This window comes from Oryzias latipes, chromosome 11, assembly GCF_053564925.1.
Source record: "Oryzias latipes strain Hd-rR chromosome 11, Olatipes_Hd-rR_3.1".
NCBI lineage: Eukaryota > Metazoa > Chordata > Actinopteri > Beloniformes > Adrianichthyidae > Oryzias > Oryzias latipes.
This window is the reverse complement of record NC_136247.1, coordinates 14,437,180-14,450,298: the sequence shown is the minus strand read 5'-3', so window position 1 is coordinate 14,450,298 and position 13,119 is coordinate 14,437,180. Positions and strand designations below refer to the sequence as shown.

The window sequence follows — 13,119 nt, the reverse complement described above, 5'->3', positions numbered from 1 at the left end:
CAAACACAAACAAACTTTTAACTTGTCCTGTCCAACAGCCGAACAAACAGATGAGAGCTGAAGGCCTCTTGTGTTGGACATATTTTACTTTAACAACAGGGGTTATGAGTCTTCTGCCAGACCAGAGGTTTGTCTGAATAAACCCCTTTTGTAATCTAAGCCAAACTTTATTCTTTTTAATCATATTCTAAAATCTTTTGTGTTGGACCGGACGGAGAAAGAAAGGAGGGAAGAAGAGAGAGGGATGTTAGAGAGAGGGGGATAGGAGGGTGATTACAGAAGGGGGGGGGGGGTAATACCATGAAGCAGCATAAAGAGCATGAACATTTTTGAAGGTGGGTAATAAGCTATAAAATCCACAGTTGTTGACCATCGATGTTAAAATGGACAGTTACCTTTAAACTTAATGACCTGTGATGTAAAAAAAAAAGATTTTTTTGGTTTAATTATCCAAAAAGGAATATCTTTTGCAGTCAAAATTATTTAAAAAGGTTATAGATTGTTTGCCTGTACTCTCCTTTATTCTCACTATGAGGTCAGTTTTGACTGTTTCAAAGATGAAGCTAAAAATCAGAGGAGACTCAACTTTTTCAATCACTGTTCCTAGTTTGTGGCATCAGCTACCTTCACATGACATTTTATTTTTGCCATGTCAGCATGAATGCTTTTTTCCTTTGAGTTATTGAGATTTTCACAAGTGCTTGATGTCTGTTTTAGTTTGAAACTTCCTTCAAAATTAGGCATATGACAAAAAATGGTACTGCAAAACTGATCTAAACATTCAATGCTGCATTTTATGAATTTCAAGTGATTATAGGGCTACGACTAAAGCATTTGATTGTTTTTAGCACTGATTTTTGGTCAGGAAATTTAATTACCTGTCCAGTCTCATCTGAGAGTTTATGGGTTCTGGAATTATCTATGCTTTGCTGCAGATGACTTTATGACATGATTTTTTGTGGGATCTTTAAAATTCTGCGCTGATATTTTTTTTCAGCAGAAGATTCAGTCACTTGCAGACTTCTGTTTTATGACAGTTCTACATGTCTGCTGCGGCATCATTTCCTTACCAGAATACTGCAGCTTGTTACATCACAAACTCTTGGATTCATCTTGAGGATCTATTCTAGTTAGACTTTTGGACCCTGAGCTCATTTTCATCCACGCTGTTTTTACGTAAATATATGCAACTCCCACACATCCACATGGTTGCATTTAAAAAAGAAAAATGTTATTGACCTGCAACATTCAGTAGCAAAAAATGCACTCATTGATTCTCATTTAAAGTTCATGTATTTCATGTTACCTTCACTTGCCTGGTTGGTGTGTGGTTGTTTTTCTTGATTTGTTGCACATTTGGACCCTCTTGTCTCACAAAGAAGACCAAATGTATTGGTATTACCTTGTAAGCAACAATAAGAAGAAGAAAGGCTCATATCTTTAGAACAAATCCAAGAGGTCCTCTTGCCACCGGTGCAGTGAGGGCTCTAGAGTAACTCTTTGATTGAAGTGTCTTCATTAAATTTCTGAATTGAAAGCACTATGCATCCCAAAACCATCCAAAACACATGTGGCCCATCTCCACATGGTTGTTTTTCTGCAATTTTCTGATTGTTCAGCCAGATCTGACTTAAGGACTAAAGGAGCTGTAAGACTGTGGGGTAAAAACTGACTAAAACAATTATTTTCTATATGTGGTAAAGACCCTTTGAAAAATAAAAATATTCACTTAATGATGGCAATTTTCTGAAACTTTCTTTGTAATTTAGTGTAATTATGTAAGATTAGGAATAAAAAGGGAAGCAAAAACACATCTAAGTTAGTTCAGTCAACCAGTTCTTTTCTGCTCCAGAATGCCGGCTTTTTGTTATTTTTTGCGTATTTATTGTGTTTACTGCGCTGCACAGATGCCATGCAGGACTGGCATACAACAGGCAGACACTGCTTAACATTGCAGACCTGCATCATATTGGATTTAACGGATTTATACCTCCGGACCTGCAATTCATTGTGCGCCCTAATGACCACCGCCGCCACAGCCATCGGGATGCCCCCGGCGCGCCGGCCTCCTGCGAACCAGCTGACCCGAGGAGAGTGCTTCAGAGACGGCGCCGCAAGAGAGGGAAGAGGGGGGGGGGGGGGGGGGGGGGCTCCACGCTCGGCTAAAAGCCCGTGCAACCCGACCCCCGCTACCCAGCCTCCTGCTAGCCAACGTGAACGTCCGGTCTCTGGACAACAAACTGGACGAACTAAGAGCCAGGACGACGACACAGCGGGAAATACGAGAGTGCTGCGCTCTGATCTTCACCGAAACGTGGCTCTCGGAAAACGTCCCAGATTCCGCTCTGCAGCTACAGACGCACTCCATTCATCGGGGAGACCGGACAGCAGCCTCCGGTAAAGCGAAGGGGGGCGGCGTGTGTGTGTTTATCAACAACACGTGGTGTGGGGACGTACGGACTGTTCACCAGCACTGTTCGCCTGATGTGGAGTTTTTGTTGCTAAAGTGCCGTCCCTACTACCTGCCAAGGGAGTTTACAGCCGTGTTTTTAGCTGCTGTTTACATTCCCCCGCGAGCCAACACTGCAGCGGCTCTCGGCGAGCTATATGACGTCATCAGCGCTCTAGAGACGGCTCACCCCGATGCTGCAGCTGTTTTTATTGCTGCGGGCGACTTTAATCAGTCCAATCTCCGGACCGTATTTCCCAGATATTACCAGCATGTTAACATTCCCACTCGTGACAAGAACATCTTGGACCATGATTACACAAACATAAAGGGTGCATACAGGGCCGCACCCCGCCCCCACTTTGGACACTCGGACCACATCTCTTTGTTTCTGTACCCAGCCTACAGACAAAGACTCAAACAATCTAATCCAGTCACCAAACAGGTTCAGCTCTGGACCCCTGAGACTGAGAGCACATTGCAGGACTGTTTCATGACAACAGACTGGGATGTGTTCAAAGCTGCAGCCACTCTGGAGGACTCTTCTGTCAGCATACAGGATTATGCTGACTATGTGACTGGATACATCAGCACTTGTGTGGAGAACATTGTGCCCACCATCCAAGTCAGGAAGTTTCCTAATCAGAAGCCCTGGATAAACAGCCATGTACATCACATGCTGCGTGCTCGCTCCACTGCATTTACATCTGGCAATGAGTCCGAGTACAAAGCTGCGAAGTACGGCCTGAGAAAGGCCATCACAGCAGCAAAGAGGCAGTACAGAGAGAAGCTGGATGGCTTCTATTCTACTGCTGACTCTGGCCGCATGTGGAGGGGCCTGCAGCACATCACAGACTACAGAAGCAGCACCAGCACCATCAGTGCTGCAGACAGCCTGCCCGACGAGCTCAATGCATTCTACACCCGCTTTGAGACGTCCACCCCCCACACGGAGGGACCATTATACTCTTGGACAATTACACCCCCCTCACCCCCACCAGTCGTCTCATCAGCCCAGGTAAACAAAGCCCTGAGGAGGATCAACACCCGCAAGGCAACCGGTCCGGACAACATTCCTGGACGAGCTCTCAGAGCATGTGCTAACGAGCTGACAGACATTCTCACCTCCATATTCAACCTGTCCCTCAGCCAAAGAGTGGTCCCCTCCTGCTTCAAGACCACAACCATTGTTCCCCTCCCCAAGAAGAGCCCTCCCACCTGCCTGAATGACTACAGGCCAGTAGCACTCACTCCGATCATTATGAAGTGCTTTGAGAGGGTGATGCTGACCCACATCCAGAGCAGCATTCCAGACACACTAGACCCCCTGCAGTACGCATACCGGCCCAACAGGTCCACCTCAGACGCCATCGCTGCAGCACTGCACACCTCCCTCTCACACCTGGAGAATAAAGACTCCTACATCAGGATGCTCTTTATTGACTACAGTTCTGCTTTCAACATGGTTGTTCCCCACAAGCTCACCCACAAACTGTTCTCCCTTGGAATACATCCCATCATCTGTGACTGGCTCCTGGACTTTTTGACTGGCAGGCCTCAGTCTGTCAGAATAGGGAACAGGACTTCAGCCAGCATCATCACAAACACTGGCACACCACAGGGCTGTGTTCTCAGCCCAATCCTCGACACCCTGTTCACCCATGACTGTGGGGCCTCTCACAAGGACAACATCATCCTGAAGTTCGCCGACGACACCGCTGTGATAGGACGCATCACTGGCGGAGACGAAGCAGCCTACAGGAGGGAAGTGGCCAGTCTGGTGACATGGTGTGGGGACAACAACCTCACCCTCAACACCGACAAGACAAAAGGAGATGATAGTGGACATGAGGAAGGAGAGGAGGAACCCTCATCAGCCGCTTCTTATCCGAGGTCTGGAAGTGGAGAGGGTGAGCAGCTTCAGATATCTGGGGGTCCACCTCAGCCAGGACCTCACCTGGACACTAAACACGTCACAGCTGGTGAAGAAAGCTCATCAGCGGCTGTACTTTCTGAGGAGGCTGAGGAGGTTCGGCATGTCCCCGAAGATCCTCAGCAACTTCTACAGCTGCATGGTTGAGTCCATCCTGACCAGCTGCATCACAGTGTGGTACGGCAGCTCTACCGCTGCGGACCGCAAACGCCTGCAGAGAGTGGTAAAGACTGCGTCCAAGATCACCAGGACTCCTCTTCCCTCGCTGCAGAGCATCTACAAACGCAGGGTCTGCAGGAGAGCTGCCTCCATCATCAAGGACCCTACCCACCCGCAACGAGGACTGTTCACTCTCCTCCCCTCAGGACGGAGGTACAGGAGTGTGAAGTGCAGGACCACCAGACTCAAGAACTCTTTCTTTCCCTCTGCCATCAGACTCCTTAACAGCTGACTGGAGTCTGGAAAAAACAAACTGCACCTTTGCTTATCCTAATTGCTGCTACTGTCATTGTCACTTTTGCACATTTGCACTTTTACAACAGCCACTCGACATCTTGTGTTTTTGTGTGTATGATGTGAGTGAATTGTTTTGTTTCCTCTATACTTTTGGGCATTCGGAGCAGACAGCAAAGAAAGAATTTCATTGTGCAGGGAAACCCGTTTCTTTACTGTGCATATGATAATAAACCCTTTGAATCTTGAATCTTGAATCTTTTGCTGAGGTGCAGAAACACAACAAAGTCCCAAAAAGGCTTTGAAGATTTCAACACAAACCGCGTTTAAGAACGCGTTAAAGGGATCTTGGTGGTTTCTGCTGAAAGGCTTTATCTCTACAGTCTGAGCTTGGGTCAGAGCAGAGAAATGACAGCGTACTCCAGCCTGCAGAGTCCCTCAGCTGACATCCTGTGACCTCTGAGTCATGAAAGATAAAGCGTGACAGAGCTCCAAATCCTTTTACTTCTTCACCTGCTGACCACCTGATCCAGGATTACTGCTGCTGTGGGAGGGGTCACACGAAAAAGAAAGCAGTTCTTAAGGAAACACAATGAGGAAACACTACTTGAACCAGAACTTGTATGCTGCCATACCACCTTTTTACATGTCCTGGTTCTGGAGAATGATGAGGATGAGTTATTTTCTTGCTGTTAGTTTTTTTGGCTCTAAAGAAATGTTATAGTTTTTGTATTTTTGCCCTCACCATCCTGCCTTGGCCCAAAAGATGGTGTGTAAGCTGAAAGATACAAATAAGGGATTTAAAATGAATAAAGTGTTTTATGTCAGAGTTAAATATAAAGAGCAGAAACTGCCAAAATGCAGAACGATTAGAAAATTTGAAATTAGCCAATATTATCTTGTTTTGGTCAACTAAGCTATTTCAAAATGGAACTTTAACTTTTTATTATTGTCATCTTTATAACATTAATAACTATGTGAAGTTATATTTATTTAGTTTTTTCCTGTTTTTTGTCATGTTTTGGGAGTTTTCTCCTGTCATCGTCTCACTTTACCCACAGCTGCCCTGGTTTTCAGTTCATGCTTGTCATTTCATCTATGTTGTCCCTATTTGATTTCTCACTTGTCTTACAGGTTTTTTTTTTAAGTCAAACCTGTCTGCAGGTCTTCTGCATGTTTATTCCTGTTCCTGACACAATGAGTCAATTCGTGAAAGTTTAAATTTCATTTTATTATTGTAATTTTTGTCATCAAAAATTATCTTCATTTAGTTGCTATAAATTTTTAAAGGTCACTATATTTTACACTTTTAAATTTCCCAATTCTCTTAATTGCCATATCTTATTTGTTTTAGAGTTTTTCTCATTTCAAAATTTCAACCTTTTTCTGTCTTATTTCATTTCTTTTGTCCCTTGTATTGTTTTTGGCATTACATCATCATCATATTGAAATTAAATTTTAACAACATACATTTATTCAGTGTAAATATGTCAAATCAATAAAAAAGCAATTAAACAAAAATGTTTATTTTGCTTAAAAAAAGAAATTGTATTCGCATTAATGTACGTGGCATGCCTTCAGGACATTTTTTAACTCATCTTATAAAGTTTTCAGTTGAGTCTGGTAAATTTTTGAGTAATTATGTTAGTTGCGTAACTTGATATATTTGTTTTGGGAAATGTTTTAATCTTTTCCTTTTGGTTGCTCCCTTTAGGGAGGGATCTCCAAAGTGAATCATTCTCCTCCGTCTAACCTTCTCCTCTGCCTCCTCCTTGTTCACATTAACGACCCTCTTGTCCTCCTACATCCATGAACTTCCTCTCTGATCTTTGATGTTCTTCCACGTTTCTCCAACCTCAGCTTCCCTTTTCTAACGTCATCATGGTTCCTCCTCTCAATGTGACCAAACCACTTCAGTTTGCTTCCCTATATTCATCTCCAAAACATCTAACATGAGCTGCTCCTCTAATGTTTCCCAGTGGGAGCTATTTGAAAAGATACATTTTTAAGTTTCAGTCCACAAATGCATTCTTCTTTGTTGCACGTTTACCATCTCACCCAAGTCTTGGTTGTTTCGCTCTCCAGGTGGTTTCCAACAGAGCCGACATGGCCATTGGCTCCCTCACCATCAATGAGGAGCGGTCGGAGGTGGTGGAGTTCTCTGTTCCGTTCGTGGAGACCGGCATCAGCGTCATGGTTTCCCGCAGTAATGGCACAGTTTCTCCCTCTGCGTTCCTGGGTGAGGTGTTTTACAACTCCACTACAGAGTTTGATTTGTCACCGAAATTTCTAATCTTGCCTTTTAAGACATGCATTGTGTTTTTTTATATGCCATCTGTCATTCTGGAGGGTTATTCTGGCCCCCCTCCCCCCAGGCTCAGATCCTCCACCTTTACTTGCGGTTTGCTGATTTTAGAACTGCAGTCTTGTAGAAAGAGATCACAGATGTTTGATGTTTAAATGTCATCAATTCCTGCAGATTTTATTTTGTTGTTATGAGATTCATTATTGCATCTTTGTCTATTCAGTTGCTTCCTTTAGAGGTTGCCACAGCGACTCATCTGTTCCAGTAGCCCCAATGTTGTCCTTCCATCTTTTTCCCATCAGACCTTTGGAACATATCAACACATTCTCATCCCTGTCTTTAATCATCCTAAAATGTTGCATGTCTTTCTCATGGTCAGCTATTTCTTTTATTGTTTTTTTTAAACACTCCTTTTTTTTTCATTTATTATTTATTTTCATGTCTTTCCTTGAAATTCTTCAACGTTTTTCACATCTTTTTGACTTTTCCACCAAAAACAAACAAACAAATAAACATACATTCCAAAAAGAGCTAAACAGAGTACATAAGACAATGAGGTGAATGTTTTCTAAAACTAAAAAGTTTAACTATATTTTTCTCCTCAGGTGTGTGTGTTCTGGCAGCTGTAAGAGCATCTACTGTATGAGTACTAGTGTGCCATCATTACTGCAGGTGAAGGAAATCTCTCTAAATCCTCTTTATAGCCACTTTAGAGAGTTTACAAGAAGAAGAGGCTTTAGGGTTGAACTTGGCACATCAAGATTAAGAAAAATAACTGGATTGGTTCAGCTGAAATATCAACATGATTTAGGACAGACTCTAAAAAAAAAAACTCTTTTCATTTCAAACTGCACCGGATTTCACTAATATTTAATAATAGAATAAATAAATAAATAAAACAAAGTTGAATAACATTCAGTCAAACAGCAGGATGCCATGTCCCTACAATGATAGAGAGCAGTTTTGATCCCCTGCAGGCAAAGAATTAGTGCAAGCAGAAAATGTGATTGTGTTTAATTTAGCCATTTGTCTTCCCTTTCTCGTTTTAAAATGTTTCTTTTTATTTCAGACTATTAAAGGCAGTGGAAGTTTGTCAAACAATGACTTGATCATCTTTTGTAAACTAGATTAAATACACTGAACTATTTGTGGGAAATATTTGTGCATCTGCAAGGATTATTTGGCCCAAAGTTGCTGATCCAACATTGCTTATTTAGAAACATGGGATGGCTCTAATTTAATAAAAGCATATACGCTACCATAATAGTTTCCCATGCTACCATACTTGACCTTATAAAAGGCAATAGACGAGACATTTATCATCAAAACAGGAAGAAGAGATCGGAGCATTTTCAGAATCTCCCCAACAATAGATGAAATCACTCACTCTACCCAACTCGAACCTCAAAAATACAAAGATGGATTATGAGAGATGAATTTACGTCTTTTTTCAAATTAAACGCTAGGTTATTTCATTATTTCCCTCAGGAGGGATTTTGTCTCTTCAAGAATAGAGATCCTTGTTGTTTTTGCTGTAAATCTTTGGGAAAACCTTTTTTGTGCTTTTACTTGCACCTATAGGTTTAAAAAATTAGACTTAAATTGCTAGTTTTATTGACATTTAAGTTGCTTTCCAAAGCTATGAATAGGGTGTTTTCAGCAAAAGAAATTGTCGAAATCTGCTCTCTCCTCATTGATTTCTACCAGGGTAAAAAAATTCAACCTTTGGGTGGTTTCACTGATAGGATGTAAACACTCACTTCATTTCATGAATGTGAAGTAGCATGAGGACTCTTCAGAACATCCATGAGATGTCAAAACCTACCTGCAGACCTCTTAAAGTCCAGTCCTGGACAAAAGAAAAGACAAAGTTTCCCACATTTGAACAGTTTATCACTGTGCAGCAGTTTTATTATATTATTTAATCAGAAATCCTGGTGCAAAATTACTTTGTGACAAAAATTTACTATTCCTAATCTGATTACGTCTGCATGACATTTCTCCTAACCAATAAAAAAAATGGGTTATTTCTGTAAAAAACATGTTAAATTGCCTGAATAGAATATTCTATCCACACAGTGACATCCACTAATTAAATCAGTTTTTCTGGTTTTCGATTTCCATCTTTTCCACCATTAAAAACACCTTACATGCAAACATTTGAGATAGTGAGATTTTGGAAATTTGAACTTAACAAATAATATTTTATGCATTCGAAAAAAAATATATGGTGGCAGTCTCTGGATATTTGACAGAATCTTGCTTTGTTCATATTTCGCTATAAAACAATATTGGCGGCATTCCTGTGTGGTTTGACACAAGTATGAACCTAGTGTCATCTGAGCAGCTTTTCAACATTTACAATTTGATCACCGCAAAAGGCCACTAAATTAACTGATAACTATTTACTTTCAGTGCTTTTAAAGATCATCCGTTTTTTTTTATTGTAGTTCATTTTTATTTGTATTTGGATATATTTTTTATTATTATTGTAAATTTACTTTTACTTTTGGGACACATCTTAAGAACTTTGGGTTGCACTTTCAGCAACAATGTTAGTGTCTGCAGACTTGAATTCTTGATGAAGATGATGGAGGAGTGAAGAAAACAGTGCACTCCATCTTTCACCATGTTTTCCACGGTGACGTGTGCCTTTGTTATGGAAACAAAGCTGAATTTCAGCTCTGCTTTTTTCTGACTCCCACCTGAAGTGGCAGCAGCGTGACATGACGTGACGCGGCAGTGCGGCGTGATCAACCTTTCATTCTCTCATTTATAATGAGGTTGCCCAGCAGCCCTGACATTTTATATAGTGCTGTGCAGTATGTGGGAAGTCATTTTTCAGTTATAAAAAGAGGGTCTTCACAAAGCTGCCAACTCAAACTTTAAAACAAGATTTTCTCCGCTTTGAAATAAGCTGGCTTCAACTCAGATAACAACTCTGAATGCACAAATCTTCTTACCTTAAGACTATTTATTTACTGGTAAGATGAAGAAAACTAAATATGGTGAGAATTCAATTCAAGAAGAAGAGAAATTGATAAAAATAATAAAGGATTGGGAAAAAGGATGGACTCAGACTGATGCAACGAAAAAAACAAAAAAAAACAGAGGAGAATAGTTTGGGGGGGGGGGGGGATAGTTTGAAGCAAAAAACAACTGGGGCATTTCAGATGTTCTCAGATGTTTTAATCTGCGCGCCGCCTGGTTGACATGATGCCGTGTGCATGCAGCAGTGGAGACCCTTTAGCAAAAATGACTTGTTAACACAGAGCAGCGTCTCAGGCGATTACTCCCTAAACCCTCCATCTGTGCTTGGAAGCTGTCTGTGAGAATTCTGCATACATTCAGCTGCAGACAGGGTAGATTTGAATTGTAAAACAAATCTCTACATTGTTGGGTGTTTTACATAATTAGCTGCATAACTGCACTCTTATTTTACAGCATGCTTTCATCACGTCTTTGTTTCTTTCATAAAATATTTGATGTTGGTGTCACTTCTGTTGCATTTTCTTCAGTCCAAGCATGCCGTCTTAGGGGATGCTTATCCTGAAATGTGTCCTACAAACCTGGAAGGTCAGCTTGCAGTTGAAGCTCATCGATTTCCTTTGTACGTCTAACTCAAATCTGCAGCAAGTATCAACCCCTGACAGTGCTGATCCTCTCCGTTGTACATTTATTCATCTGTCAGTTAAGATTTAGGAGACAATTGGAAACACATCATGGCTGGATGGAGACGGAAGGCTCCCAAGGCCATTTTGTCCTGTGTGGTGACTAGAGTGGGGACTGCATTCAATATTTACATATACAGATCTGTGTTGGTGGAGGAGCAGAAGGGAGGACAAAGATGATCTTTTATAAAAGCATATTGAAATTAAAAAGATTCTTTCCCAAACTATTTTTACGAACATTTTACTGTGTGTGTGTTTTTTTCCCTCAAATATATTTGAGATATATCTCAAATATATCTCAAATATATGGTTAGGTGCTACCTAACCTAATTATAATTAGCACCTAACCATTCAAAACAAATTACACTTTTGCAGATATGTGCCTTGGGGATGAAAGCAATAGACATGTTCTTGTTCTACATAAGTTTAACTATAAAAATAAATTCATCCTAAGTTGTAGACATTTTCATCATCACTGATTTGGCTTTTTTATGGTGCCCTTACCAAGATGGTAGTCTTTTAAACAGAAAAATGCTTTTTTTGAGTTCACATTTTATAATTTTCTCTTTGTTTGGTAAGTAATTCTTTCAATTGTATTTATATAGCTCAATATTACAACAATAGTCATCTCAATCGGCTTCATACTGTTCATTCATTCATCTTCTGCCATCAGAGTCACAGGGCTGCCAGATCCTATCCCAGCTACTTGTGGGCGAAGGCAGGGAACACCCTGGACAGTTAGCCAGTCTGTCGCCACAATCACACACACACCCAGAGGGACAATTTAAAGTTGCCAATTGAATGGATGTTGGGGGTAGCCAGAGTCAGAGTCAGAGAAAACCCACACAGACCCTGGGAGAGCATCCAAACAGAAAGGTCCCATTGCTGTTCTGTTTCAGTTCCCCCAGCTGGGACTTGAACTGGGGGTCTTCTTGCTGTGAGGCAAGAGCGCTAACCACTGCACCACTGTGCAGCGTTAATTAAGAACATGAAATCAGTCATACACTACGATAGATTATTGCTAAACCTAACTAAACAGACTAAACTAAACTGGGCATCCTAAGACCCTCCTTCTCAGTAAGGACCCCCCCCCCCCCCCCCTTTCAAAACAAAAAATAAAAAACTAATTCAGAGGAAAAAAATAAAGAAGAAGGAACCTCAGTAGGGGGCAGCACTTGTGTGTTCAGATGGATCCTTTGTCAGCAATGCATCACTATGTAGGGCTGAGAATGTTCTGGTGAGCTCCAAAGATGCCTCAGGTTTGCAGTGTCCTGTTTCTTGATTTATCTTGAGTATTTAGCTTTGACTAGTTTGAAATTACATGCATGAAATTCATTTAAAAGTGTATATATTATATATTCTCTTGCAGGTTATCAACCTGCAGACCAGAATTCATTTTTAACTTAACAAGGTCTAGAGATAGTAAAATGTGGCTCCCATTTTAACATGTCACATGGGGCAATAAGGGGAGCAGAAACAAGGAGAGTGTAGGGAATTGGTGGTTAGGACCCAGTATGCAGAAGACCACATTTAGTGGCAGAAATTTAACATTTAATAAATAAACTGAAACATGACATGGCAACTAAAAGGGTTACAAGACTGAGCATATGACCTGAAAACGAAGAACTGAAAACCAGACACTTATATACACTAAAGACAATAAACAGAAATGAAGACAGCTGTGGATGATTAACATGAACCTGGAGTGACTGACAGGGGAAACAAGATGACTAAAAACACCACTAAAAAAAACTGAACCACAGAATCCTCACAGGAGGAGTATTTTATTTCTTTGCATCCAGAGCAGAAAGGTGTCAATTTAATCAAGCTATTAATTCAAAATATTTATTTGTGGAAATTAAAAAAAAAAAAAATGTTTCCAATATTTTTTCACATTGATTTTGATTTATTGAGAAATATATTGAATGTATTTTTACATTTTGCCACATGTCTGACCACAAAAGCAGATATACAAGAGCTAAAGCCGGAGTCATAAAAAGAGGAACTGAAAAGGAACTGTCAAGGAAATAAAAAAAGTGAAGGGAAGCAAAAAAAAAAAAATCTTTGGAAGAAAAGTCAAGTACAGTGCTGGCCTGTCATTCACACTAACAATTTGGAGGTAAATGCTTTTGTGTAGCTCACCAAAGCATGCTTTGGCAACAGGAAGTCAGCAGACAGTTTATAAAATCCAGTCATGTAAGAAAGAAACAAAAGAAAATAACTTTTATATGTCAGAAAATATGTTTTAAACCATAAAGAAATTGACCAAAGCAACTAACAAAAAAATGATTGTAAAAAAGACAAACAC

The 13,119-nt window shown here is 40.7% G+C and overlaps 1 protein-coding gene across 1 annotated transcript in view; it reads left to right on the top strand.

Moving 5' to 3' along the window:
• grin2da (glutamate receptor, ionotropic, N-methyl D-aspartate 2D, a) overlaps positions 1 to 13,119 on the top strand; it is a 366,952-nt gene that overhangs the window by 188,264 nt on the left and 165,569 nt on the right. The window contains exon 10 of the mRNA XM_011480970.4: positions 6,921 to 7,074. Coding sequence (XP_011479272.2) covers positions 6,921 to 7,074 — 154 coding nt within the window. The remainder of the gene's footprint in view (positions 1 to 6,920; positions 7,075 to 13,119) is intronic.